The sequence below is a fragment of the Alternaria conjuncta genome (genome assembly GCF_024043145.1).
Source record: "Alternaria conjuncta strain BMP 0040 chromosome Unknown scaffold_16, whole genome shotgun sequence".
Lineage (NCBI taxonomy): Eukaryota > Fungi > Ascomycota > Dothideomycetes > Pleosporales > Pleosporaceae > Alternaria > Alternaria conjuncta.
The window spans coordinates 297,282-323,805 of NW_026250105.1; the positions used below are offsets into that span (position 1 = coordinate 297,282).

Consider the following 26,524-nt stretch of genomic DNA (forward strand, 5'->3'; position numbering starts at 1 on the left):
CATCCTTCCTCAAAAATGCTGCGCCAGCACCTCCTTCATTCCTTTGACAGACAATGACCACTTACGACGAGTATGGCATTCCCGTCGGCGCATACTCAGAGCCCGAGAGCTTGACACACCAGGCATGGCGGCTGGGCAGAGCTTTCTTTCTATATCGCATACGACCTGCTGTGCAGGGAAAGAGGAATGAGCTGCGCAGTGGGAATTGGAGCTTCAAGCGGCTCTTTACGCTTGTGAATGGGCTGGTGTTGCTGTGGTGGGTGGTTTTGTACTGGGGCGAGAGAGGTATCTTCAACAGCGCCGTCGAGAGCTGCAACTGGGACAAATGGGAAGACTGGGTACGTCTATACCCCGTAATTTCTACTAGTATAAGCAAGTCTGACCATATATTCAGGAAGCCGGCGCAAACCCCCACAGACTCATCTTCGTCGCCGACCCGCAGCTCATAGATCCGCACACCTACCCCGGCCGCCCGTGGCCCCTCAATCCTCTAGCCTACAAGTACACCGATCTGTACCTCCGTCGCACCTATTCTCGCTTCCAGACCGTCCTATACCCTGACACTATCTTCTTCCTCGGCGATCTCTTCGACGGTGGCCGCGAATGGTCTACGCGCACAACTACCTCGCCGGAGAAGCAGTACCGCAAATATGGCGACGACTTTTGGATGAACGAGTACAGAAGATTCGGGAACATCTTCTTCAAGCACTGGGGTGATGGCGGCATGCAGGCGAGACCAGGACAGCCTGGACGGAAGCTCATAAGCAGTCTACCTGGTAACCATGACCTGGGATTTGCCAAAGGAGTACAAGAAGGCGTCCGAAACCGGTTCGAAGCCTACTTTGGCGACGGCAACAGAATCGACGTCATCGCAAACCACACTTTCGTCTCAATCGACAGCGTCTCCCTGAGCGCATTCGGCCAGGAGTCCCCCGAACAAGTCGAGAAGATATGGCGCCCTACAAAAGACTTCCTCTCCGACGCAAAGAAGCGCAAAAAGCGTCTCATACAACGCGAACTCCGAGCGCAACAGGGCCTGCGACCATACCCAGGCATGCCACACCACGCAATCTCCGCGCAAGACCTAGCCACCTCGTCCCTCCCCCACGCCAACGACGACATCACCGAATTCCCCACCATCCTCCTCACCCACGTGCCCCTCTACCGCGCTCCAGGCACACCCTGCGGCCCCCTCCGCGAACACTGGCCCCCTACGCCTCCCCCACCGGGCCAACCTCCCCTCGACCACGACGACCGAAACGCCATCTCCGTCCGCGGCGGCTACCAATACCAAAACGTGCTCAACCGCGAAATCACCGCTGATATCGCTGAGAAGGTCGGTGATATCCGATATGCCTTTTCGGGCGACGACCACGATTACTGCGAGTTGGTGCATAAAGCGTATACCAGTGCTGGCGGCGGCATACGTGAAATCACGGTTAAAAGCATTAGCTGGGCTATGGGCGTTAGGCTCCCGGGTGTTGTACTGGTCAGTCTGTGGAATCCAGTTGATACGCTTGGGAGGCCGGTGAATGGCGGGGATGCGAGTAAGACGATTCAAACGAAGTTGTGTTTGCTACCGGATCAGATTGGCACGTTCCTGAGATATGGGAGTCTGTTCGGACTAACGCTGTTGCTGCTGTTCGTTCGCGCGGCGGGCGTTATGCTGGGAATGGCCTCGAATGGCGAGGACGAAAAGGCGGAAAGTCCGCTGTTGCCTACGACGAACGTCCCTGCTGCTATGGAGAAGGATTCGCATTCCTCGAATTCGTCGACGAGTTCGGAACGGAACGGCAACCTATCTGCTCGAGCGACCACTCAGGCACGAACCCAACAACAGCAACAGTCGAAATACCAACTCCCGTTGATACAACACGCCGGCTACGATCCTGCCAAAGACATCAACGTCGACGACGATGCAGGAGATAAGAAGGTCAGAGTCTACGGTGTCAATACCAAAGTATCCAAGAAGCCGCGGAAACGGAGAAAGGGAATAGCACTGTTTTGGTGGGAGCTCAGGACGAGTTTGAGGACGGTGGTTGTGCTGGGGGGCGTGTGGTATGTGTTCTTGGTGTGGAGGGGGTGAGGGGTGTAGTTTGTTCTTCGTCACTTGTTGTAGAAATATTATTGTTAACTTCAAGTCTAGTCTGCAAAGTGACATTGTGACGTAGGCTTCTAGCCCCGGAAATCGCAGGATATGTGAATCTGCACCTTGTTGATAGAGAGTAGATCGTCCGCATGCCTCGACCCATCTTGTTATTCATTCCCCCGCTGAATCTCCTTTGTAGACTACTCAATGGCAGGCCACCGACTTTGTCGACGAAGACTGGCTGAACATCAAGTACCCGACGAAAGCACCCACAGCAACAGCAAGCATAACCCAACCGTTGTACGTCATGAAAAGCAGCCTACGCACATCAGCTCCAAACACCACCTCCAATGCCACCAGGAAAAACTTACATAATGAAGAAGGAGTAAAACACCTGCACAGCATACAAAACAGCCTTGATAATCTTCATCTGCTGCTCAGCACTGCGCCCCACACCACCGTTTCTCCCTGATCCAAGTAATGAGCTAGATTCATCTGTGGCGTCGTCTATACACGGGCGACGAAAAGCTTAAACTCAGCGAGTGTACGCCAAGAAGTTGTGGTTGATTGAAGATAGAAGAAAAGAGACCTCCCTAGTCTCCTACTTCTACGACCTTGCCTCTTCTCGTAGTCTTGATTGCTACTACTACTCCGGTTGTGTATGTATGTGTGTGTGTGTGTGTGTGTGTGTGTATGAAAGAGGCAAACTCACCTCTAGGCCCCTCCATGACGCCCTTGGAGTAGGCTTCGTATCGTCGCGATATCTCGCGGATGGCTTCGTAGCCGGCGGTCATGAGGACGACGGCGAGGAGCGAGAAGACGAGCGAGGTCGTGCCGGAGATGTGCCAGGAGGGGAAGACGATGCAGAGATCGGTCGTGTCCCAGGTGAACAGCATCTATTCGAGCGACATGTCAGCGTGTCGTCCGATACTGGGACGTAGATCACCGTACGTTCATGTTGCACTTGGGTCCGTCGCCGCCCATGCCGGGCATGTCGTGGCCCATGTGGCCGTGGTCCATGTGCGAGTGATCCATGCCCATGTTGTGTTTTGCTTTCGAGGTCGGTTGAAGTGGTTGTTGTTGGATGCTGCGGAGGAGATGGGGAAGCTATGCTCGTGTCTCGAGATAGGCGGGTCGAAGAGCTGCATGTGATGGCACGCGTCGCACCAGTGATCGACAAATGCACGCACGAGCCGCGGTTCCGCGGGGCGAGAAGCTCCCCACTTGTGCTGGACCCTTGATGATTGATTACATCGTCGACTTTACATTTCAAAGCAGACCAAACAAACTCGTCGCGCTGACTTGAGGAACGAGGTTCTCTTTTGACGTACACATCAATCCAGCATGAACACGACGCGATCATTACGGCCGGCCATCAGGCTCGCGCAACGCGCTTCGCGATCAACACCGCGAGCTTCCGTAACACTCCCACAGCGCCACTTCTCGCAATCGCAACCGCACCGACAACTAGGTCCACCATTGAACATACCAAAATGGTAAGATACATACACAAATCATCTTAGCTCTGAGTTACCCCATCCGATCCCGTCTCAAACAAACCCAACTAACCCAACTCCCACCCAGGGTTTCCGAGAACGCGCACATGCTCAAACCGCCGATAAACAACTACTGCGTCTACAACGACGCCGTAACCGTAATGATAGTCGGCGGCCCCAACGAACGAACCGACTACCACATCAACGAAACCGCGGAATGGTTCTACCAACACAAAGGCGGCATGCTGCTCAAAGTCGTCGACTCGAGCCTCCCACCAGGCCAGCAATTCAAAGACATACACATCAACGAAGGCGACATGTTCTTACTGCCCCCAAACACGCCGCATAACCCTGTGCGCTTCAAAGACACCGTGGGCGTGGTGTTGGAGCAGAAGAGGCCGGAGGGCAGTTTGGACCGCCTGAGGTGGTATTGTCAGAACTGTGGGGATGAGGTGTATGAAGCGGCGTTTTTTTGTACGGACTTGGGCACGCAGATTAAGGATGCGGTGAATGCTTTCAAGGCGGATACGGAGAAGAGGACGTGTAAGAGTTGTGGGACGGTTTGTGATACTGCGCCGCAGTCCAAGAAGGCTTGATTGGGATAAACATGGTGTGTATGATATGTATTCTATGTAGGGCGGGTGCAATGGAGAAGGGGAAAGGGTTTATAGTCCTTTCCACATGATCTTGGAAATGTGGTCTGTCTTCTTTCGACTGGGTTTGACTAGGCCGAGGTATCGCAGTTCGGCTAGTGCTCGCTGGAATAGTGCCCTGTGACGGATTAGTATACTATGGCTGTGATATGAGGGTGCAGACTTACATGGTGTTGGGCTCGTTTTCTTCCGTTCCGTCTCCTGCAATGGCGTTGAACGCCGACCATAGATCGGTAACGTTGATCAACGTGCCGGACTCGAGGTACATCTGATACACGATAGCAGTCGCAGGCTGTGTAGCAGAAAGAGCTGCCGGGTTTCCATCGACTCCACTACAGCATTCGCAGCCCAGATAGTCGTGAGGTGAAGCTAGTGCACGCTCAACAGCAAAGCGCGGCTTGGGTTGGAAGACCTCTGTGTGTGGTGACTTTAGGTCGTATATGAAGAGCTCATTCAGAGTCAACGTCTTTGGGTCGATGAACGAGGAGGTGAAATACGCCTCGAGCTTGTCGTGAAATTCCGTGACCAAGTCTGAGTACGCCTTGTCTTGCTCTGACAGTGCAGCTTTGTGCTTGCTCAGAAGTACTTTTTGTGCCACGACGGTGGTTCGTACACTGTCGTTGCGGACATCGTGCTGCGTGCGGAGCGGTGCATCGGCGTTTTGTAGCAGGGTGTCGAGCGTCTGCTGAGCTGAAGCAATGCCCAACGAGAGGTTGTCGTCTTCAAGATCTCGTAGCGATGCTAGCAAATGTACCAGTCTGTCGGATGGAATCTTCTTGATGGACAACATCGTTTCGCGGATGAGGGGCGATCCAGCTAGCTCGCCAGCTGCTGCTCGGGTCCAGATAGATGAAAGCCGGACGCTGGGTGACATCTGAAGCGACTCGCGGATGTTCGCCAGTACTTCCGCAGCATGGCTCAATGATAACATGGCGCGTTGGCCAGATTGCAGATGATGTTCAATCTGGTCGAACAGGTACTTGTTGTCTTCCAGTACTCTTCGTACATCTTGTGCCTGACCAGCTTCTAGCATACGCTCAACCCACTGGCGAAACGATGGCAGAGTGCGAACAGCTTCGAACGCATCCGCTGATAGGTCTCCGTGTGTAACATCATGCGCGAGGAAGACGCCGGGTACGCTAGCATAAAAGTGCGACATGTAAGCGTACTTCAGCCCATCACAGAAATCCTGTGTGTTTTGAACATGATCTTTCTGTCGATCCAACATACGGCGACAGAGGTTGGGTCCAATGTGGAGTCGAGAATCTGTGCTGGCAACCGTCGCGCGAAACAGCTTCTCGATGATCTCATCAGATTGGGTAACGTCAAACTTCTGGCCTTCAAGGTAGCGGAGTGAATTGCCTGCCAGACGCTCCTCGAAGCTCTCTGCCGAAGTAGCAATGCCAAAGAGTAGAACGAAAGGAAGACGATCGAGCCATGAGCTGTATAAATTAGCATGGGCCATCGCTAGATATGATCAGACGTACTGAAGAAGATCAACTGCATCGACGAGTAGTGCGACGTCGAAAGCCTCACTATCCTGCAAAGCGACAACGATGCTAGAAGCACGATTCTTCTTTTGCCATTCTTGAACATGGCCAAGATCGTAGTTAAGTAACTTCGGACCATGCCTAGAAGACGTAGCTGGACGGTCTACATCATCCTCATCCTCATCGTCCACGCGCGAAGTGACCTTCTTGATGAGCGTTTTCAGCAGCGTCTTCAAATTTGGACATTCGCTGGACGTCAGCACAACATATGCGCAATTCTCAGCTCTGATGCCCCGACCCAAACGCTCGAAGAAAGGGCCATGGGATGCAATGCTAGGACCGGCAACGATGAGCGCTGTCGGTATGGCAAACTTGGGCTCATCTGGCGATGCGCTGGACGCGGAGATGAAGTTGACGATCTTTTCCTGGGTGGCGCTATCTGCCCCTTCCAAAGTACTCTGCTCATATTAGCAGCCATTTAACGCGTGTTACTATTCGGATCACTCACTTGAATGCGCTCGTCTTGCTGTGCCCACAACTCCCGATACCTGGCTAGCCGTTCTGGTAGTTGCGCCTGCGGGTCGAATTTGCCGGTTCTTTGTCGCTTTGGCGCCCGCTCTTCTGTTGAAGGTGGTTCATATATGTAGCTTTTCTGATGTTCCATTTTCGATTGTTGCAGTCGTGATGACTTCTCTACTGGTCTGATGTTGTTGATGGGCAAGGGCTAGGGGCAGGCGCGACGAATCGCGAAGCGCGTGGGCACGGGACTTGGTGATTTGGTCAAAGCTCACGAGGCTGTTTCAGGGACAACGCCGAGTACCAGCATGCTGCAGTGGACTGTACTGTGGTAGGAGTGACAGAGTTATGGCATCCGAGAAATATATTCAAATGCAAGTTATCTGCACTGGTTTGCCTACGGAGGTACTGTACTATTTCACCTCGCGCGTTCGTCTTGTCCATCTTCTTGATGATCGATAGCTATTGGGAGTATAAAAAGTACTTTGAAGCTACCTCACCTTCGAATGGTCATTGATAGACATCTTGGAGCCAGAAAGAACTGAACTCCTTGATTCACTAGATTCTCACCAGCGACTATGACTTTTCGAGACCGTTGCCATGTTGTGACCGCGACCCAGAGCTGCAAAGCCAGACAATGTTGCACGAGCCGAGCATTACGCCGGTCTCATGTGTCCAGCCGTGATCTCACCTATTGTAGGCTAAGAGCATAGCAGAATTCGAGCTCGTAGCTTGTATTATCGAGACATCTTCATGTAGTGAAGATTAGGTCTCTCAATCGTGCTCCTCCTCAGTCACTCCTGGACATCCTTCCATGTCGGCATCAGGGTATTCGTATCCGCAGTACAGACAGTAATGGTACTCTTCGCGAAGGAATACCAGAAGCTTCTGTAACCGCTCTGCCACGGGCAAGGCCTCAAATTCTGCCAGCTCTGGATCTTCATCCTCAAGCTCGTTTTCAAGTGTAGTGTAGAACGGCGCAAGATCTCGGCCTTGTGCTATCTTCGAGTCGTCGTCATCGTCGTCTGGGGCTAGCGTGGGTAATCGCGACGAGATGCTGTTATTCAGTTCTCGTCGTTGCTGCTTGTCGCGGTTCTTCTCGACCCTGCGCCGCGCACGAACACGCCAAAGGACGTTGATATCCTTCAGTGGTTTCTCGCTCGTGTCTGGCGCGCCTTTTTCTTCGGCCTTCTTGTCAGACAAGCGCTCGGCTGTCCTCTGCGCGCTGTCCAAATCCCGTTCAGCCTTCTTCTCTTTCTGTTCCTGGCGCATTATCTCTAGGTAATCACCCTCTTCTTCCTTTGCGCGCTTGGCCAGTCGATCTGCTTCCTCGAACTGTTCTCTGAACTTGCGCTTCTTTTCCGACTCAAGACCAATGCCTCCTCTGTCGTCTTTGGGGTTGACTCGTATAGGCTCTTTGCGCGCATCTTCGGACTTGCCCAGAGCATCGCCCTGCTTGAATCCAAATTTGGCCATCATCTTGAACCCCTTGTTGGTCTCAGGCAGAGCAGTGGCGAGGGCAGCTTCTCGTGCAGCTTCGGCCTCTTCTTCTCGTTCGGCTTTGGTCTTCTGTCGCGCTTTGGCTTCGCCCTGTCCATGTGTCAGTCTGGCACAATTCCGCAATTCCACTCGACGCACCTCTTTGCGCTTGCGCGCGGCGCGCTGGAGGGAGGTCTCGTACTTTGGCCCCTTTGGCGCATCCTCAAACACCATATTCATGTAGTCATCCTCCTCGTCCGATTGCGCCATCTTGTGCTAGTGAGTTGTGAATAGTCTAAAAATTTGTGTTGTCGACTCGGGCGCCTTAACTTGCAGGACCGCCCGCAGCGGCAGCGACCCACCTTCGTAGCGTTCCCTTGGCATATGTCAGGGCAGGCGATCCCCCAGAGTCTTCTTTCGACCACATCTCCTCGCCCAGCCTGCTAAATGCCATCGGCCCTCAGTCAGCGCTATAGTGACGCATCGCGCATTCTATCGCGGGTGCACATTAGGCCTCCCAAACGACCTGTGTGCATATTAGGCCTTCCAAACGATCTCGTCTCCAACCGCAGACTCGGGAGGCTCGAACAATGACTTCCGCCACCTACGTTCCTTGGGGGAAAGGGCTGGGCCGGCCCTAAGTGCCACACAAATCGAATTGGACACGACCTGAACCGCAGATGGCGGGTGTTTCGGATGCCAAGGCAACCCCTGCTCGATGTTGATTTAGACGACTTTCAGTGCGACGGAGCCATCCGCTTGTATGCTTTGTCCTAGTGTGTATATCAAGATGCAAAGATACAGCCGCTTGCTGGGTGTTGGGGTTGATTTCGGCTCAAGCCCATGATTTCGGCTTTTCGCCTTCATGTGAATGAGGGGGCTGGTGATTCTCTTACCTGAGGCAATAAGCCTCTGCTCACCTGCTGATTTAGACGGCTTTAGATTATTTCCTCACTGCAACAAAGAGGCGCGTCTCCCGAATTCAGATCGACCACCGACAAGCATTGGCTTACATTGGTTGCCGCTTCAGGGGGTTTCTCCACCTCTAACCTCAAAAGGTGCAGGACCCGCGCTACCGTCTGGGGTCAACAACGATCCCTCGCACTGCTCGGGCTGTTCAATATGATCGCGTGTCACTCGAGTCAACGCCTTTTCGCCTCTGGTTGTAGTAGGACGAGCCAATCCAGATAGACGGACATTGCCGAGCAGCTTAGAGCTTCATGCAGACCTATCCACTCACGGCTCTTCGGCGCCCTAGGTTACAAAATGTGGCCGCATTCTTCAGACATCCCTCACGCATGTGCCAGTTGATCCTTCAATTGCCTGCGCTGCCTCGGCTTCGTAATGAGACCGGATAGGTGGTGAGTGCTTCGGAGCGTATCCGCAACAGGCTACTTTCTCGGGCAACCCGTCATCTTCATGAAAATCGCTAAGAGGCCTGTCACTGATCGTACCCTTTTCGACATTCGCCTTGCCATCGGTGCACAGCCAATTGGTATTTGGCGTAAGAGGGGTCTCGGTCGTTTTCGCGCATGTGCCAGTCTCCTACACATTCCCCAGCTTTTGACATCCACAAGGTGTGCGTTCCCCGCGTACCTCCGCGTTCATACCGTCCTTGGAAGTCTTGGTGTATTTTCTTATTTCTACTTAATTCGCGTGCGACACCCTGCGGGTCTGTCCCCTGAAGAACCCACAGTCGCTCTGAATCGCCATCAACCGGTGGGCGACAGAGTGATCGAACTGTACACAACAACCTCTTTACACTTCACACAAGACCGTCAATATGGAGAGCAAAGACGGCGGAGCGACACGGGCGGACGATGTGTATACAACGCCCCAGAAGAAAGGCGGCGTTATGAATAAGCTCTACCCGCCAGGGCCCACGCCAGGCGCCAAAGGGCGTATGAAGAACCACTGCAGAAAGTTTTGGTGGTGTGGTAAGTCCCTCCCGACAGCCTCAACGTACTTCGTGTTTACATTACGTCAGATTGCCTGGTCCTCGTGATCATTGTGCTGGTCATCGTTCTGCCAATCATATTTGTTGGCATACCAAATAAGGCACAGCACGAGATCAACTCTTCTACACTCGAAGTTACTGCTCAGGAAGTTACCAACCCGCAGCAGAACGGTGTCCACCTGAAGATTGATACAGTCATCAGGAGTGGCAGCAGTTATCACCCGAAGATTGATAGTTTCAAAGCTGGACTATCGCTACCAGGACAAGACCCTTTCATCTACATCACCATACCCGAAGCGAAGTCTGAGGCAGAGACCCGCGTCACCGTCGACCAAGATGTCATTTTCGCGAGTGATGTCGAGTTCTCCAGTTACACCAAGGCTGTGCTTGACAGCGAGACCCTCCAAATTCACCTTGACGGCAAGACGAACATCCACCTCTCCGGCCTGCCTACCATGGACGTCGATTACAACAAAGTCATCACGATGAAGGGTATGTCTCATTGAAGCTACAGTAAGAACTAGTCTAATCGTGTTTGCAGGACTAAACAAGCTCTCCGGACTCAACATCAGCGACGTGCGCATTCTCTCTGGCACAGACGAGATCCTTTCCGATGGCTCCAACCTCATTGCCAACGTCAGCATTCCCAACCCCTCTGTCATGACCCTCGACCTAGGCAACATCACCATGAACCTAGCCGTCGACGGCACCGCAATTGGCTACGCACTCATTCCAGACCTTTACCTCAAGCCCGGCGACAACGTGTTCCCTTTACAGAGTCACGTCGATCAGCTCGCTATCTTGGGCCTGATTCAGAACAAGTACAATGATGCTGTGCTGCCGCTTGAGATTGTGGGTAACTCGAGTATCAAGGATGGTCAACATTTGACCTACTATGAAGATGCGATCAAGAGCAATACGATCAACCTGAATCTCGATGTCGGACCGGCATTGGCTGATATTGGGATCAACATCACCAGCTTTGGAGGCTCGTAGATTGCCTAGCACTGTCGCAGTACTTTTGCATCCTTGCTTTCCGAGGTCATTCACGAAAGGTTGGCGAAACGGTGATGTGCGCTTGCTTTGATACCATCGCTTTGATGATTGTGTTTATGGAGGGCGGAGTGGTTAATATATGATACCTTGTCGTTACAGTAATACATAATATTACTAAACACATGCGCCTACGCCTTTCAACCGTCTCGGAACATGGGGTCTTCTTACTTTTACCACGGGAAAGCGAAAGGCTACTCGCTCAAACATCTCGATTCTCAACATCTACCCTGAGTTCTGAGAGTGATGCCCTTCGTTCTTTGATATAGTTAAAATAGAGTTGAGATATGTGATCTATCAACCCACGCGAATCTTGCACTGAGCTTGCCGGATCTGTCCAGAGTTCTCTCCCAGAACGACGATATCCACCCGTCACTACTACTTCTGCTACGGCAGACCTTTTTGAAGGTATCAAGGGATAAATCACCACACGACGCTCAGCCTCAGCTCTTCCGTTCACAACACGGTCCTTGACCTCAGAACGAGATATCGACATCGCGAAGACATCGATTCCTTTGTCATCACTGGTCGAACGTGCTGTTTGAACGTTTTGTCGTTGACCTCAGAACACTAGTCGATATCACGAAGACATCGACCTCTTGTCATCACCGGTCGGAGCCGCTATCCTGTTTCGTTTTCTTTGACCTCAGAACAGACCGTAGGGCGGTGGATCGTTTGGTAGCGAGCGCAGTTTACTTCCTTGGTAGCGAATACTACAACTTCCCACCACCCGTGAACCTCACATCTCCCTCATGATTACCTGTTCTTCTCATCATTGCATCCACATGACCCCTTATCACCTCCCATATGATGATGCACCATGCAGTAGCAAACCATCCCCTCACTTCTGACCCCACACCCATTGATCTTCTCAACCCTCAATCTCCCATTCGTCGGCAAGGAACTCCACAATGTTCACTGCGGCCTGCGAGCCCACCGCACCTTCCAGCTTCTCCATACTCCCCGGAACACCAGAAGCAGCACCTAGAGCCAGTACGACGAGTTCCTTTAGACTGCCCACAACGTCGCTCAGAGCGATGACTTGCGCTTGGCTCAGAGGTGGCTCGGTTGTGCAGTAAGGGAGCAGGTCGTTGACTGCATTGCCAAGGATGCGGGATGGTTGGCGTGGCGGCGGTGGCGGGACGGAAGGCGCGTTCTGAGCTTGGCGAGGGAATTGGGGGTGGTGACGTTGCTGAGAGGGGATGGTTCTGTTGTTGAACGCTTGCGGATAGTAGTCCGCTCCACCGTCTAGTTGAGCAGGGGCGACAACGTTCATGGAGCGCATTTCTCCGCTTTCGATGATGGGCTGCTCTTTCTCGTCGGGACAAGGCGCAGTATCGCTGGTGTGGTACAGAAGACCCATACCGAGGGTAAGCAGATGTGAGTCTCCGAGGCAATGGGGGATGACCTGGTGTCAGAATGGTTGAGGGTGTGTCTCTGAGATATCTAGGGAGTGCATTCTTTGTATGTGGCCCTAGTCAGTGCCTGTGAGCTAAGCTTCTTCTTGTAGAAGGTGCGTGAGTTGCGACGGAAAGAGCGACCAGCGGATGTAGACAGAACGTCAAATCAGGACATGAAGCTAACAACAGAAGATTTTGGGAGCGCGAAACTATGGAGAATGGAAAACTTCATGCTTCTATCATTGTGTTGGGTATATGAGAGGAGTGTGTCCAAGTGGCGCTTTCGACATGGTATAACCATGAGTCGAGCCTAGAAAATGTATTCCCGTATGATGTACATATCTACGCTTCCCTGGTGTACATCCCTAGATCCTTATGTTGTGAGGGCTTATCGGCTGACGACTGCTCTTGCATTGCGGATGTAGCATTTGTCGATTGGGTGGCATCGCGTTGAGCCTCGACAGATACTGGCTTCGCTTCGGCGCTCACTGCTTCAGGCTTTTTGTCTTCCTTCTTTCCACTGCCCGTGAAGAACCCTAGTATCTTTGAGGAAGCAGGCTCCGGGTGCTTCGCCTTGAACTCCTCAAATTCTGCCTTGACTGCTTTGAGCTCAGCCTGCACCTCCTCCAAGTCTTCTCTTATATCGTCTCTGGCATTGCGTGCCTTCCTTCTTTGTCGCCATTGCTCGACAAGAATTACAGCGATTCCAACAGCAAATATAAATGTCTCGGCAGCGAAGTTGGCGCCCATCTCGATGGCTTTTTGTTCGGATAGAGGTCGAATACGGGGCTTGATTCTCTCTTCAGTCTTCTTCTTGATAGCTTCTCGTTCCTTCTCCGTGAGCGCCTCCTCCGCCTTCATCTCCTCTTCAGTAAGAACCGTTGGGGCGGCTGCTTTTTTCCGCGCAGCCTCTGCTAATTGGACTTCCTTCTTAATCTGTCTGTCGATAACAGCCGGGTCCTGGAGGAGGCCGAGGCGCATGCGCATATCGACGCGATGCAAACCTTGGGCGAATTTGACGCATATCCGGCGGAAGCGATCGTGTTCGTGGGCATTGCGTTTGATGGCATTCTGGAATGTGTCAATTATGACTGAAGATCCCCGGGGCTGACCAACATACTGCTACAGGCTTCGCAAGCGTTCTGACGAACAGTGATGTGACCTTGAGCGTGAGAGACATGTTTGGTTACGAGAGCGTTTCGGATGTTCGCGGGGAGATATGGAGACAATTGACCGGCGGACGGCTGTGCATCGCAGGCTTCATACAGATAGACGCATTGGACCAGCTGTATAGCAATGTGGTGTAGGATTATTCGTGGTGGTGCGCATGGCTGCAGGTTCGATGTTCAAATCGATGCTGCCTTGCGCTGCCGGAGATCCACCGACGGCGATGGCGATTGACTGCGGGCCCAGCAGCTCCATGACAACGCGGGAGACGTGACGAGACGCATGGCCAGCTCACACGACTAAGTCGAACTCGTACTGGATCGTGAAGCACGATCTCCAGTGCACGCTTGTGCAAGTCGCTGTGCATCGAGCGGACTGTGCCGGGCACCGATTGGCCGACAGCCCTAGCAACGACGCTAACGGGCCCTTGTTTACATGCCATCAACACTCTGCGACTTCGTCCCCGATTTCATCATCTCTCTCCATCTACCTCCACGCCAATGTCTGCCTCGTCGATACACGCAGATGCCCCGCCGGCCGTGGTTCAGGACCCCGAGGGACTCCAATATGAAACGGGATCGCAGCTGGGCAAAGGCGGCTTCGCGATCTGCCATCGCGCAAAGCTGCTGGGCCACGAACACCTCGGCAGCTCTACCGTCGCTTTGAAGATTGTCAAATCCAAAATGGAGCCCCCCAAACTGGCGCAAAAGGTACTGGAGGCTTGGGAGGAAGACATGGCTATTTGCTGACGCGCCGCAGTTTGTCACGGAACTACAGATCCACTCGAAGCTGTCTCATCCCAACATCGTCGAGTTCTTCCGCGCCTTTTCTTTCGAATCAAGCACCTACGTTGTCCTGGAGCTCTGCGAAAACGGTTCTCTTGCCGATGCGATCAAGAAGCGCAAATACTTCACCATGCCCGAGATCCGGCGGTTCATGATCCAGACGTGCGGCGCAATCAAGTACCTCCACCAACGGAACATCGTACACCGCGATCTCAAGACAGGCAACCTCTTCCTCGACCGCGATATGAATGTCAAGGTTGGCGACTTCGGTCTTGCTGCACTACTGGTGTCACAGAGCGACTATGGGGCGATCCGTCGAACAACCATGTGTGGTACACCAAACTACCTTGCACCAGAGGTCTTGGAGAAGACAGGAAAGGGTCACGACGAGAAGGTCGACCTGTGGGCCATCGGAATCATGATGTACACACTCGCGGTCGGAAGGGCGCCATTCCATGCCGCCAAGCGCGAAGACATCTACCGGAAGCTGAAGGCTCGCGAATACACCTGGCCCGACCTCGCCAAGTTTGCCAACGAGATCACTGACGACCTCCGCGACATCGTCTCGCTACTGTTGGTGCACGAAGACGAGCGACCGACCCCCGACCAGATCGTTGCGCACCCTTTCTTCAAACTGGGCTATATCCCATTGGAGCTGAGCAGCGAATGCACCTCGCGGGTGCCGAAATGGCCGAAGAACCGCCCACCAACAGCATCCACGATTAGGCGTGGATACACTGAGGAATGGTGGGCACTTTGCAAGTCCTCATCGGTCGGCGAATACGAACAAGGGAAGGCATTTGGAACCTTCGGTCGCAGAACCAACAAGACAGTAGCAAGAGATTGTCAAAAGGAGATTGAAGCCGGCAAGCAACCAAACATCCCGTTCTCTAAAGATGTCGTCTACGTACCTTTCCCTGCCCGCACGCAGTGGCCTCATCAAGCCCCGGGAGGGCTCAGCGAAATATCGGAAGAGAAGGAATCGTCATCTGAAAGCCAGGCCCTGTCAGAAACTACCGGGAACGAGCGGACAAAGACTCGTGCATCCAGAGCCCCGAGGAGAGAACCACAGCCGATGCAGACATTGAAGGAGAATGTAGAGCCAGCCGAAGAGCCAGAGCCCGCGCACAGGATACTTGACAAACAGCCGACGCGGTTACGAGCAGCTCGCAAGATCTCGAACACTGGGCGTGTTACTGCGAGCACGGCTTCCGCACCTGCGCCACTACGCGTCCCTCGTGAGGCACGAACTTCGACGCGCGCACGAACAGCCAAGGAAACCGCAAAGGAAGCGCCAAAGACAACATCGAACGGACTCCCTGACCTCCCACCTCTAAGAGTCTCCCGAACTAGCGCTCGAGAAAGCGCGAAATCGGAACCTGCGCCGCAACCAACTTCAGCGCGAAGTGCTCCCCGCTATCGGACCGTCAGCAATGACATGCCTGCGACTGACCCAGTGACCGTGTTGGCGCGCTTGATGACATTCCGCGATAATCTTGAACGAGCCCTCGACAAGAAGCCTACAAAGTCAAGAAGAGACCAGCCACCGCAACTACCGTTTGTCGCAAAATGGGTAGACTACAGCCGCAGATACGGAGTGGGGTACGTCCTCAACGATGGTAGTATCGGGACCCTCCTCTCTGCAGAGGATCAATACCCCGTTACGATCGCTTTTGCCACGGACGGATACAATCACCTACGGAAGGCTGGAGGCAACCGAGAGCTTGCCAAAAGCGTTGCGCTCAACTACTACACGACCGTGAAGAAAGATCGGGGACTGTCGGAGATTGAAGTGCTCGAATCGCGACGCATTGAGGAGATCCGGACAGTGTGGCACAAGTTCGGAAAGTACATGTGCGCAACCTTTGGCGACGAAGAAAAGCCGCTCAGAAAAGATCCCCGCGTGAATTTTGTTCGCTTCTACCAACGCCTTGGTAACGTCGGGATCTGGGGTTTCGACGACGGCTCCTTCCAAGTAAGCGCTTTTGCCGATTTTCACAAAGCCCGTCTAACAGTATGTTTAGTTCAACTTCCCCGACCACACCAAACTCGTCTTGTCGTCAGATGCAAGCTACGGGCACTTTTTATGCCTTCCTCTGGATGCGACGTCTCTTCTCGAAGAGACAGGAAACGTGCCGTGGAAGCACGTAAAGGCCAGAGCACATCTTCGCGGTTCATTGCAACAGCTTCTCTACGGCTCAGCCGACAAGGAAGACAGTTACAAAGAGCTCACAGAGGGCAACCTCCTCCGCGCGAAGATTGAATTTATCTATGCTGTCGTGTCGGAATGGTGTCAAGAAGGCGGTCTGGGCTGCCTCGTAGACCCCAAGGTATATTCCTGGGGCGGTCCACAACTAGAAGAGTCCAAGCGGCTGGACTGGGCGAGCGTTGGGCGTTTTGGCGGTGATGTTTTCTCATGATGATTGAATGACGACCTTGGAGCGATGGCGTTTTTGGGATCTGGGATATTTTTATTAGGGGTTTGGGCATTTCCACGGCGTCATCTCTGCTACTGAGCAGTGCTGTTGTTCGAACACTCATTCACGACGGTTTGCATGTTGCTGGCGTTTTCTCCTAGCGATTAGTTTGAATGAGCATCCGGTCACGACCATGAGAACGTTGGTGCCTAATGCCTAAGTTTGTGACACGTCACGAGAAATTATGCGTACGCGGCACACCCGGGTCGTCCTTGTGTGAGGCGTTTGCTGCGACACTTTGATGCGGAAACTGGGCCGAGCCTGGATGGGTTCGCAGCGGCGACGGTGAATGATCAAGTAGTATGAGAGCAGATGTTTTGGGAAGTGACATGGCTACAATGCATGACAGTCTGATGTGTGCAGCCCGACATGAAATGGGGGTGAATGGAGATGACGAGACAATTCCAGCCGCGGCGGCAGCTTGCGCGTACGTCGTACTTGAATAGCTGTGGCTGTGCTGGGACGATGGGGCGAGTACCCTCCGAAGCGCCCGATTCCATCCAGGGCTCTGACGTTGGCCGGTCTCTACAACCGCCGCATTGCAGCCATCTTTACACGCCCTCACCCCCGAGCGACTGCTCCCCCCATACTGGCTTTACCTGGCTTTGCCGTCCATTATTACCAGATCCGCTGCTCCCTGAAATCCGCAGCACACGTACTACCCCACTGGCCGGCTCAAGCTACAGGTCCCAGCTCGACGTCGGGCACCAATCATGGTAAGATGCAGAGAGACTTCGGGGGAGGAACACAGGCTGATACAGGTGATATGTAGGGGAAAACCAACCGCGCCGCGCGCAAGGCCGGAGGCGGCGCTCAGCCCAAGGCCCAGTTCGCTACCAAGGCCGTCTTCGAGACCACCAAGAAGAAGGAAGTCGGTGTATCGGATCTCACCTTGATCAGCAAGGTTTCGAATGAGGCCATCAACGAGAACCTGAAGAAGCGATTCGAAAATGGCGAGATATACGTGCGTCGACCCGCTTGCGCCAGCCCCGCGTCGCACACCCACGCAGCGATAGACTAGGACAGCGACTGACTATGGGCGCAGACATACATCGGCCACGTGCTGGTCTCGGTCAACCCGTTCCGCGACTGTAGGTGACAGGACATGCGCCTCAGAGAGGGATGCTGACAAGTGGCAGTGGGCATCTACACCGACCAAGTGCTGGAGAGTTACAAGGGCAAGAACAGGCTGGAGGTGCGGTGCATAGCTGTCCACCAACTCCCAGGGCTAATGAGGCATAGGTACCCCCTCACGTCTTCGCAATCGCCGAGTCCGCCTACTACAACATGAACGCATACAAGGAGAACCAATGTGTCATCATCTCCGGCGAATCAGGAGCGGGAAAGACAGAAGCCGCGAAGCGACTTATGCAGTACATCGCCAATGTCTCGGGAGGTAGCAATTCATCTATCCAGGAGATCAAGGACATGGTGCTGGCCACCAACCCGCTGCTCGAATCCTTCGGAAACGCGAAGACGCTGAGGAACAACAACTCGTCGCGGTTCGGAAAGTATCTCGAGATTCATTTCAACGCGCAAGGAGAGCCAGTGGGAGCAAACATCAACAACTACCTGCTCGAGAAGACCCGAGTGACGGGTCAGATCGTGAACGAGCGCAACTTCCACATCTTCTACCAGTTCACAAAAGCCGCATCCTCACAATACAGAGGTACGCCCAATCTAACTAGACATTAGACTCGCGCTGACATGCACAGAAATCTTTGGGTTACAACAACCGCAAGCCTACCTCTACACGAGCAAATCGAAATGTTTCGACGTCCCGGGGATCGACGACCACGCCGAGTTCGATGACACGCTGAACGCCATGAAGGTTATTGGATTACAACAAGCGGAGCAGGACAACATATTCCGGATGCTTGCAGCGATTTTGTGGCTAGGGAATGTGTCGTTCCGCGAGGATGACTCAGGCAACGCAGCTATTGTCGACCAGTCGGTAGTAGATTTCGTAGCCTATCTGCTTGAAGTCGATGCGTCGCATGTCAACAAAGCTCTGACCATTCGTGTTATGGAGACAAGTCGAGGAGGGCGACGAGGTTCCGTGTACGACGTGCCTCTGAACTGCGCGCAAGCAAATGCAGTCCGCGACGCACTCTCCAAGGGAATCTACTTCAACCTCTTCGACTGGATCGTGGAGCGCGTCAACGTCTCTTTGAAGGCCCGAGGTGCGACCGCCCAGTCGATTGGTATTTTGGATATCTACGGCTTCGAGATCTTCGAAAAGAATAGCTTCGAGCAGTTGTGCATCAACTACGTCAACGAGAAGCTCCAGCAAATCTTTATCCAGTTGACGCTCAAGGCGGAACAAGAAGAGTACGAGCGCGAGCAGATCAAGTGGACTCCCATCAAGTACTTCGACAACAAGATTGTATGCGACCTGATTGAGGAGAAGCGGCCACCGGGTGTTTTCGCAGCCCTGAACGACGCCTGTGCGACAGCCCACGCCGATCCTACTGCCGCTGATCAAACATTCGTCCAGAGACTTAACGCTCTCTCGTCGAACCCCAACTTCACGCCTCGCCAGGGTCAGTTCGTCATCAAGCACTATGCTGGTGAGGTCTCGTACGCGATCGATGGCATGACCGACAAGAACAAGGATCAGTTGTTGAAAGACTTGCTAAACCTGCTTGGTCAGAGCAGCAACACCTTTGTGCATACTCTCTTCCCCCACCAAGTGGACCAGGACAACAGGCGGCGACCCCCGACGGCTGGAGATAAGATCAAAGCCTCTGCGAACGACCTGGTGACGACTTTGATGCAAGCTCGTCCATCCTACATCCGTACCATCAAGCCCAATGAGAACAAATCGCCCAAGGAATTCACCGATGCCAACGTACTACATCAGGTCAAGTACCTGGGTCTGCAAGAAAACGTGCGCATTCGGAGAGCTGGTTTTGCGTCCCGTCAGACCTTCGATAAGTTCGTGGAACGGTTCTTCTTGCTGTCACCAAAGTGCTCATATGCCGGAGAGTACACCTGGACCGGGGACTACGAGACGGGTGCTAAACAGATCTTGAAGGATACCAACATTCCAGCGGAGGAGTTCCAAATCGGTACAACCAAAGTCTTCATCAAGACACCCGAGACACTATTCGCCTTGGAGACTATGCGAGACAAGTACTGGCACAACATGGCTATTCGCATTCAGCGCGCATGGAGAAACTACCTACGATACCGAGCGGAGTGCGCGACACGCATCCAGCGGTTCTGGCGCAAGCTCAATGGCGGCAAGGAATTCATCGAATGGCGCGACCAAGGTCACAAGATACTCGGCGGACGGAAAGAACGCAGAAGATACAGTTTAATCGGTTCCCGAAGATTCATGGGCGACTACCTTGGTATCGGAAACAAAGGTGGCACTGGTGAGGTCATGGCCCAAGCGGTCGGCATAGCTCCGAGCGAAGAGGTGCCATTCTCGTGCAGGGCGGAAGTGCTTGTATCGAAGCTCGGTCGATCAAGTAAACCAGAAGCTCGCACGCTCATTCTGACAAAGAAGAACGTTTACCTGGTCAAGGTTGCCTCGGTCAAAGGGCAAATCCAGATTTTGCCTGAGAGGGTAATACCCGTTGGCGCCATCAAGATGATCAGCTGTTCAACACTCAAAGACGACTGGTTTTCGATCGGCGCTGGGTCACCAACAGAGCCTGATCCACTAGTGAACTGCGTATTCAAGACTGAGTTCTTCACTCAGCTGCATAACGTGCTGCGAGGCGCAATGACACTCCAAATAGGCGAGACGTAAGTTCCACAGTCGGCATGCATCCGGAAATGGCTAACACACCGTAGCATCCAATACAACAAGAAGCCTGGCAAGCCAGCCCAGGTCAAAGTCGTCAAAGATCCCGCAGTACCGAGAGATGACCAGTACAAGAGTGGCACCATCCACGTTGGGCCAGGAGAGCCACCCAACTCCGTTTCCAAGCCCACGCCCAAAGGCAAGCAGATCGCCGCAAAGCCCATCACAAAGGGTAAGCTGTTGCGGCCCGGTGGTCCTGGCGGAGGTCCTTCGAAGCTCGCCTCTCGTCCAGCACAACCAAGGGCTGTACCCACGCCTGCCGCCCCGCAACCGAGACCTGTCCCTCAGCCAGAAGTGTCGCAAGCCAGACCTGTTCCGGCGCCCGTCGCTGCCTTGTCGAACGGTGCAGGCTCTCATGCGCGTACCGCGTCAGCCGGCTCATCACGCACACCTCCTCCTCCACCCCCACCGCCGCCAGCGCCAGCTCAGCCGAAGGAACCTCGATACAAGGCGCTGTATGACTTTGCAGGTCAGAGCGCTGGGGAGTTGAGTCTAGGGAAGGATGAGATCATCCTGGTCACACAGAAGGAGGGCAATGGTACGTTCATCCTGATCTTCCACTAACGCGACATACTAACGAAGCTTCAACAGGTTGGTGGCTAGCATCCCGTCTTGACAAATCCGCCTCCGGCTGGGCGCCGTCTGCATACCTTGAGGAAGTACGTTCAGCAGCACCTGCTCCACCCCCAGCGCCACCCGCTCGCCCTGCAAACAGCAAGCCTAAGCCTCCGGCTCCACCTGCCAAACGTCCTGCCGCCAGGAAAGCCGTCAACGGTGACTCTGGACGGGATAGTGGGTACAGTGGTAGTGGGGGTAGCACAATGGAGAGCGCGCGGGACAGCAGTGGTAGTATCGCTGGTGGATTAGCAGAGGCGCTTAGACAGCGTCAGGCTGCTATGCATGGACGGAAGCAGGATGATTGGTAGATTCAAGCTAAAAGCATCCTCGATGAGGCGTATGAGAAGAGAAGGAGGCAACGTTGATGGAAAGCCTCTTTGGGTCAATGAGTTAGCAATCGTATAGAAGAATTGGTCTCGAGCCATGTTTTTAAGTTTCAAGGTGCTGTGATTACGAATGCAATGTGGAAAGATGGCTTTTGATTGGGAGATGATAAGGTACACTGAGATACTGGCAAATATGCTCTGAATCAAAGAAGCCGAAACACATATGGATTGTTCCATGTTCTTGCGTGGTCGAGTAATGAGACGTCAGGCACAGCTTTGATAGCGGTTTCTTCGGCTTGCCCAAATGGTGTGTTCATGCCGATCACATTCAGCGCAAGACCCCAGAGACGGCACAGTACTCCACTATCCTCCCTCATGATACGCAGAATGTGTTCACATGCTATTCCGGGAACATGGAGGTTGAGCGCTGCTTCGCCTGCTGAGAAAGCACCTGGGCAGGATAAGCGGCGCGGAAGTGACTCCCGAAGTCACTTGCCGCAGTGCCTTTCCAACACCAGCACAGCAGGAAACAGTGCATCTCAACGATGTACTTGCTGCTACCAACACTTGGTTGCTGAATGACTACGGTGCGGTCGCAATCAAGTACCATAGTACCTTTTCATTTGCTATTCCCCCGACGATACTCCGATCAATTTGCTCGTGTCAGGTGTTCAACAGCGTGGGGATATAGGGCTACGAGTTGACGCACGAGCTAGCAGCCGGCCTGAACAGTAGTGTCGTGATAGATTCGCATCCTCATTGAAATACGGATTCGCAGATGAAAATTCGGTGAAGATAGCCAGACTTCGCAATGATCTTCGTGTGTCTGAGATCCAACCGCGACATCGTGGCGGCGTTGGCGGGGCAAGAACAGACGACGTCCAGATGTTTCCATTCCGACTTTCTGGTCTGGTCACTGCTTCCAACGTCCGATGGTATCGATGAACCACAATCAACGCTCGCTTGGCCCAGGCGGATACTTCGTCAGCGTGATATGCAAGCCAGGATGCAGACGGTTCACTGGCCCGGGTTCCCGCTAACATACCCGCCTCTCGGGCCGCTACAACCTCATTGCGAGATTTCCCACCACTGATTGGTATGCAACCGCGCTGTATCATCCTTTGACTGCCTAATGTGCGCTTCGGAAGCTGCTCAACTGCCTTTTAGACTAGCTTCGGAGGTTCAGGTCCGCCATCACAGCTGTCCAACAAAGAGTAGGCGACGAATCAAGCTCCACGCTGCTTACCTCGAGAGACGAATGTCTCGCTGCGCGGCGTAGACTTGCATGCCTAGTCTACGTGTCACCTGCTCCTTCAACCTACTTGCGCGGGATGTCTGGTTCTTACTTGCTCAGAAAGCTGCAACGTGGTGGGGATCAAAGGATTGCTATCGTACCCTTCGCGTTACTCTCGGATTTCGCCACAAGAAGCCGTTGCAACGGATCTAGATTGAGATCACACATGAGCCTCCCTCCTGGTGACAGATCGAGACGGGCGCGTTAACTTCGGTTGATTGCCCCCGCCGACCAATAATACTTACCTTGTAGATCTGAGACGACGTGCCTGCGAGCCGTGACTAGGACAAGGCTTGTTTCCAATAGATCCGGTACTCGAGCGTTTTCCCTGGGTCCATGCGTCAAGAGACAGTCGCATCCAGCGCTGCGCAAGTACTAAAGGATGACAATCTACTCCAATTGACTGCCTCTGAATCTGCTAATTCTTCAGCTTGAGCTCCCTCTCTCGTTCGCATCGTCGTTCAACTCCTCGCTCGTTACCGCACCGGTTGCAGTGGCAAGAAGGCGCGGCAATTCGATCGAACGTTCCGCATTTATCGAATGATTAATTCTGGTTGATCTGCAATGGCTACAATCAACCTTGGAAACGCTAGTCCGACGGAAGATATCAAACAGCACGACATAAAGCACGCGGCTATCCACGTCCAACCAGTCACTCTCGTTACTCCTACGTTGACGCCTGCTGCGACTCCTGAGGAGGCTTCCCCGGCAGACGAAACGATGGCGGGCAAGAAGATATTCTCCATGGAGCGGCCGGACGACAAGGCGAGGGAACTTGCGGCGAAGCTGACTCTAGAGGAACAGGTATGTTCACTTTTACTTCTGTGGCAGATATCTTGAATTTCGGCGTTCGATACGGTCATGTCGAATGATTGAGGCAGAAGGGGGTGTCAACTTCTATCCTACACGTCTTTCTGGTAGGGATACGAGTCATTCCCCAGCCACAATCCCTTATCTCAGCCCGTCTTTTGGTGCAGAAGGTCTAGAAGGATTGGTTCTCGAAAGTCGGTAATCAAAATGAACGGCTTTTCTGATCGCTTAGAATCCCACCTGACCTCGTTAATCTATTCGAAAGCCGAAGCAGCCTTGAGCGGAGCCGGGCTGACCATTCCAGATCTCACTACTTGCAGGAGCGGACTTCTGGCGGACTGTAGCCATACCCGAAAAGGGCATACCGTCAATCAAGACATCAGATGGACCCAATGGCGCTCGCGGAGAGTTCTTCACTAACGGCACACCTGTACGTACTCCGGCTTGGCACTGCTTGTCTTACGCTGACGAAGCTAGGCCGCTTTATTCCCATGCGGCATATCCATGGCTTCCACGTGGAACCTGGATATGATTGAGGAGATCGGCCGTCACCTCGGAGAAGAAGCAAAGGCTCGTGGTGCACACGTGTTGCTTGCGCCTACCGTGTGCATGCACCGGTCGCCTCTTGGTGGTCGCAACTTTGAGTCGTATTCGGAAGATCCTTTCCTTACTGGAAAGCTTGCTGCATCGTATGTTCGCGGTCTTCAGAGCAAGGGTGTTGCAGCTACGATCAAACACTTTCTCGGGAACGAGCAAGAAACTGAGCGGCAGGCGTACGATGCCATCATTGCTGAGCGGCCATTGCGTGAGATCTATCTGAAGCCCTTCGAGATAGCTGTTCGAGATGCATCACCCTGGGCGCTCATGAGTGCTTACAATATGATCAATGGCGTTCACGCGGATGAGTATGAGCACTCGATCAAAGAGATTCTTCGAGGCGAGTGGAAGTGGAACGGAGCCATTATCTCCGACTGGACGGGCACATATGCGACCGCACCATCAATAAAAGCTGGTGTTGATGTTGAGATGCCCGGGCCGTCCAAATGGCGCAAGATCGACCAAGTGAAGGAATGTCTGGAGAAGGGTGAGCTAACCCGTGGTGATATCGAAGAATCCGCCGCCAGAGTCCTCTATCTTGTCGATCGTGTCAAGGGACTGAACAACATGACACCAGAGGAGCCGGAGCAGTCGATTGACAACGTGGAGACGCGGAACCTGATCCTCCAGGCTGGTATCGAAGGATTGACGCTCCTGAAGAACGAGAACAGCGTACTCCCCATCAAGAATGCGAAGAAGATTGCGATGATTGGGCCAAATGTCAAGCGAGCCATTGCCAGTGGAGGAGGAAGCGCAGGTCTCAACCCCTACTACAACGTCACACCTTGGCAAGGTCTCCAAAATCGATTCGACGGAGAAATCACATTTGCCCAAGGCTGCGATAGCTCGAAATGGCTACCGCTTGCTTCGCCATACTGCCAGTCCAACGGCGAGACTGGCGTTCGGTTAGAATACTACAAGGGCGACAGGTTCAAGGGTGAGCCGGCGGTCGTTCAACACAAGGTCAGCACAGATTTGTGGCTATGGGACTCTGCGCCAATGGAACTCCTTCCAGACTTCTCCTTCAAAGTCAAGACTACACTCACACCGAAGACAACCGGGAACCACAGCTTCAGCTTTGCGTCAGTTGGGCCAGGGCGCATGTACATCAACGGCGACATTTTCATCGACAACTGGGACTGGATACAGGAGGGCGAGGCTATGTTCTCCGCTTCAGAAGATGTGCTCAAGTCGATTCATCTCGAAGAGGGCAAACCTGTGGAGATTCTGATCGAGAGCACCAACGAAGTGCGACCCGCGTCCAAGGTGTCCGTCATAGGCCGTCGCCACGACTACGGTGGCTGCCGAATCGGCTATCAAGAGGAGGACAAGATCGATCGTCTACAAGAAGCGGCGGATGCTGCACTTGATGCAGATGTGGCTGTGGTGGTGGTCGGACTGGACGCCGAATGGGAGTCGGAAGGATACGACAGGCAAACGATGGATCTTCCGAAGAACGGCTCGCAGGATCGTCTGATCGAAGCTGTTCTAGCTGCCAACCCACGCACCGTCATCGTCAACCAATCTGGAACACCGATTACCATGCCATGGGTACAGAAGGCACCAGCTATTCTTCAAGCATGGTACCAAGGCCAGGAAGCAGGAAATGCTCTTGCCGATGTGCTGCTCGGAAACAGCAGTCCCAGCGGGAAATTGCCAACGACCTTCCCAGTCCGCATCGAAGACAACCCCGCGTACCACAATTGGCCCGGCGAGAACCTGAAGACTGTGTACGGCGAGGGTATCTATGTGGGCTACAGGCATTATGAGCGCTCCAAGATTGCACCGCTCTTTGCGTTTGGCCACGGTCTTACATACACCACCTTTGAATACGGAACACCGAGTGCTAGCAGCACGGTACTTTCTGAGGATGGGAAGATTACCATCACCGTGCCAGTCACAAACACGGGTTCATTTGCGGCGCACGAAATTGTGCAAGCATACGTCAAAGATGTCAAATCGACGCTTCCTCGCCCCGAGAAGGAACTCCAGGCTTTCGGCAAAGTCCTCTTGCAGCCTGGTGAGACGAAGGATGTGGTCTTGACACTGGACAAGTATTCCGTGGGATACTTCGACACGAGTCTCGGTCAGACAGGTGCCTGGATTGCAGAGGAAGGCGCGTTTGAGGTGTTGATTGGTGCTAGCAGCGCTGATATCAGGTAAGTCCGCCACTTTGTTGATTCATTTAAGCGAGATTACTAATGTGCCGTCCAGGTCAAGAGTCGGCTTTGAGGTTACTGAGAGTTTCCAGTGGATCTTCTAATGGAGGATGGAGTGGAGGGTAAGGGGATGGACAACGAGCATCACGAGTCTTCTTATGTTGGTTGTTATGCGGCGTTTGCGGTGGGGATGGGCGAGTGCGATTGAATTGGCTTCCCATCGAAGTCATATCCAGTGAATACATATTTTCGTGCTTCATTTTGCAAAAGACGCGTGAGATATTGGTGTCGGTTTGCGTGAAAATATACCATAAGCCAACGAAGGGAAAGTAGCTTCGGCATGC

The 26,524-nt window shown here is 53.4% G+C and overlaps 9 protein-coding genes across 9 annotated transcripts; 5 read left to right on the plus strand and 4 right to left on the minus strand.

Moving 5' to 3' along the window:
* Positions 1-53: 53 nt before the first annotated feature.
* J4E85_009260 (uncharacterized protein) lies at positions 54-2,086 on the plus strand (the record flags this gene model as incomplete). Its single annotated transcript, XM_051473484.1, has 2 exons — positions 54-338; positions 395-2,086. The coding sequence occupies 2 exons, from the start codon at positions 54-56 to the stop codon at positions 2,084-2,086; spliced, it is 1,977 nt and encodes a 658-aa protein (XP_051322689.1).
* A 207-nt stretch (positions 2,087-2,293) lies between these two features.
* On the minus strand, positions 2,294-3,130 carry J4E85_009261 (uncharacterized protein; the record flags this gene model as incomplete). Its single annotated transcript, XM_051473485.1, has 4 exons — positions 2,294-2,408; positions 2,461-2,557; positions 2,802-2,985; positions 3,041-3,130. 4 exons carry the CDS (start codon positions 3,128-3,130, stop codon positions 2,294-2,296), a joined length of 486 nt encoding a protein of 161 aa, XP_051322690.1.
* A 303-nt stretch (positions 3,131-3,433) lies between these two features.
* Positions 3,434-4,181, plus strand: BNA1 (3-hydroxyanthranilic acid dioxygenase; the record flags this gene model as incomplete). Its single annotated transcript, XM_051473486.1, has 2 exons — positions 3,434-3,585; positions 3,674-4,181. 2 exons carry the CDS (start codon positions 3,434-3,436, stop codon positions 4,179-4,181), a joined length of 660 nt encoding a protein of 219 aa, XP_051322691.1.
* A 69-nt stretch (positions 4,182-4,250) lies between these two features.
* J4E85_009263 (uncharacterized protein) lies at positions 4,251-6,392 on the minus strand (the record flags this gene model as incomplete). The annotated part of the gene is made up of 4 exons (XM_051473487.1): positions 4,251-4,356; positions 4,406-5,680; positions 5,726-6,186; positions 6,237-6,392. The coding sequence occupies 4 exons, from the start codon at positions 6,390-6,392 to the stop codon at positions 4,251-4,253; spliced, it is 1,998 nt and encodes a 665-aa protein (XP_051322692.1).
* A 626-nt stretch (positions 6,393-7,018) lies between these two features.
* Positions 7,019-7,993, minus strand: J4E85_009264 (uncharacterized protein; the record flags this gene model as incomplete). Its single annotated transcript, XM_051473488.1, has 2 exons — positions 7,019-7,834; positions 7,883-7,993. The coding sequence occupies 2 exons, from the start codon at positions 7,991-7,993 to the stop codon at positions 7,019-7,021; spliced, it is 927 nt and encodes a 308-aa protein (XP_051322693.1).
* A 1,513-nt stretch (positions 7,994-9,506) lies between these two features.
* Positions 9,507-10,676, plus strand: J4E85_009265 (uncharacterized protein; the record flags this gene model as incomplete). The annotated part of the gene is made up of 3 exons (XM_051473489.1): positions 9,507-9,660; positions 9,711-10,172; positions 10,222-10,676. 3 exons carry the CDS (start codon positions 9,507-9,509, stop codon positions 10,674-10,676), a joined length of 1,071 nt encoding a protein of 356 aa, XP_051322694.1.
* Positions 10,677-11,604: 928 nt separating this feature from the next.
* On the minus strand, positions 11,605-13,313 carry J4E85_009266 (uncharacterized protein; the record flags this gene model as incomplete). Its single annotated transcript, XM_051473490.1, has 4 exons — positions 11,605-12,141; positions 12,422-12,443; positions 12,495-13,204; positions 13,254-13,313. The coding sequence occupies 4 exons, from the start codon at positions 13,311-13,313 to the stop codon at positions 11,605-11,607; spliced, it is 1,329 nt and encodes a 442-aa protein (XP_051322695.1).
* Positions 13,314-13,800: 487 nt separating this feature from the next.
* J4E85_009267 (uncharacterized protein) lies at positions 13,801-21,302 on the plus strand (the record flags this gene model as incomplete). Its single annotated transcript, XM_051473491.1, has 10 exons — positions 13,801-14,010; positions 14,060-16,060; positions 16,110-16,472; positions 17,335-17,526; positions 17,608-17,653; positions 17,702-17,757; positions 17,805-18,231; positions 18,278-20,318; positions 20,367-20,914; positions 20,968-21,302. The coding sequence occupies 10 exons, from the start codon at positions 13,801-13,803 to the stop codon at positions 21,300-21,302; spliced, it is 6,219 nt and encodes a 2,072-aa protein (XP_051322696.1).
* Positions 21,303-23,178: 1,876 nt separating this feature from the next.
* Positions 23,179-26,284, plus strand: J4E85_009268 (uncharacterized protein; the record flags this gene model as incomplete). The annotated part of the gene is made up of 4 exons (XM_051473492.1): positions 23,179-23,418; positions 23,729-23,854; positions 23,902-26,180; positions 26,236-26,284. The coding sequence occupies 4 exons, from the start codon at positions 23,179-23,181 to the stop codon at positions 26,282-26,284; spliced, it is 2,694 nt and encodes an 897-aa protein (XP_051322697.1).
* Positions 26,285-26,524: the final 240 nt, after the last annotated feature.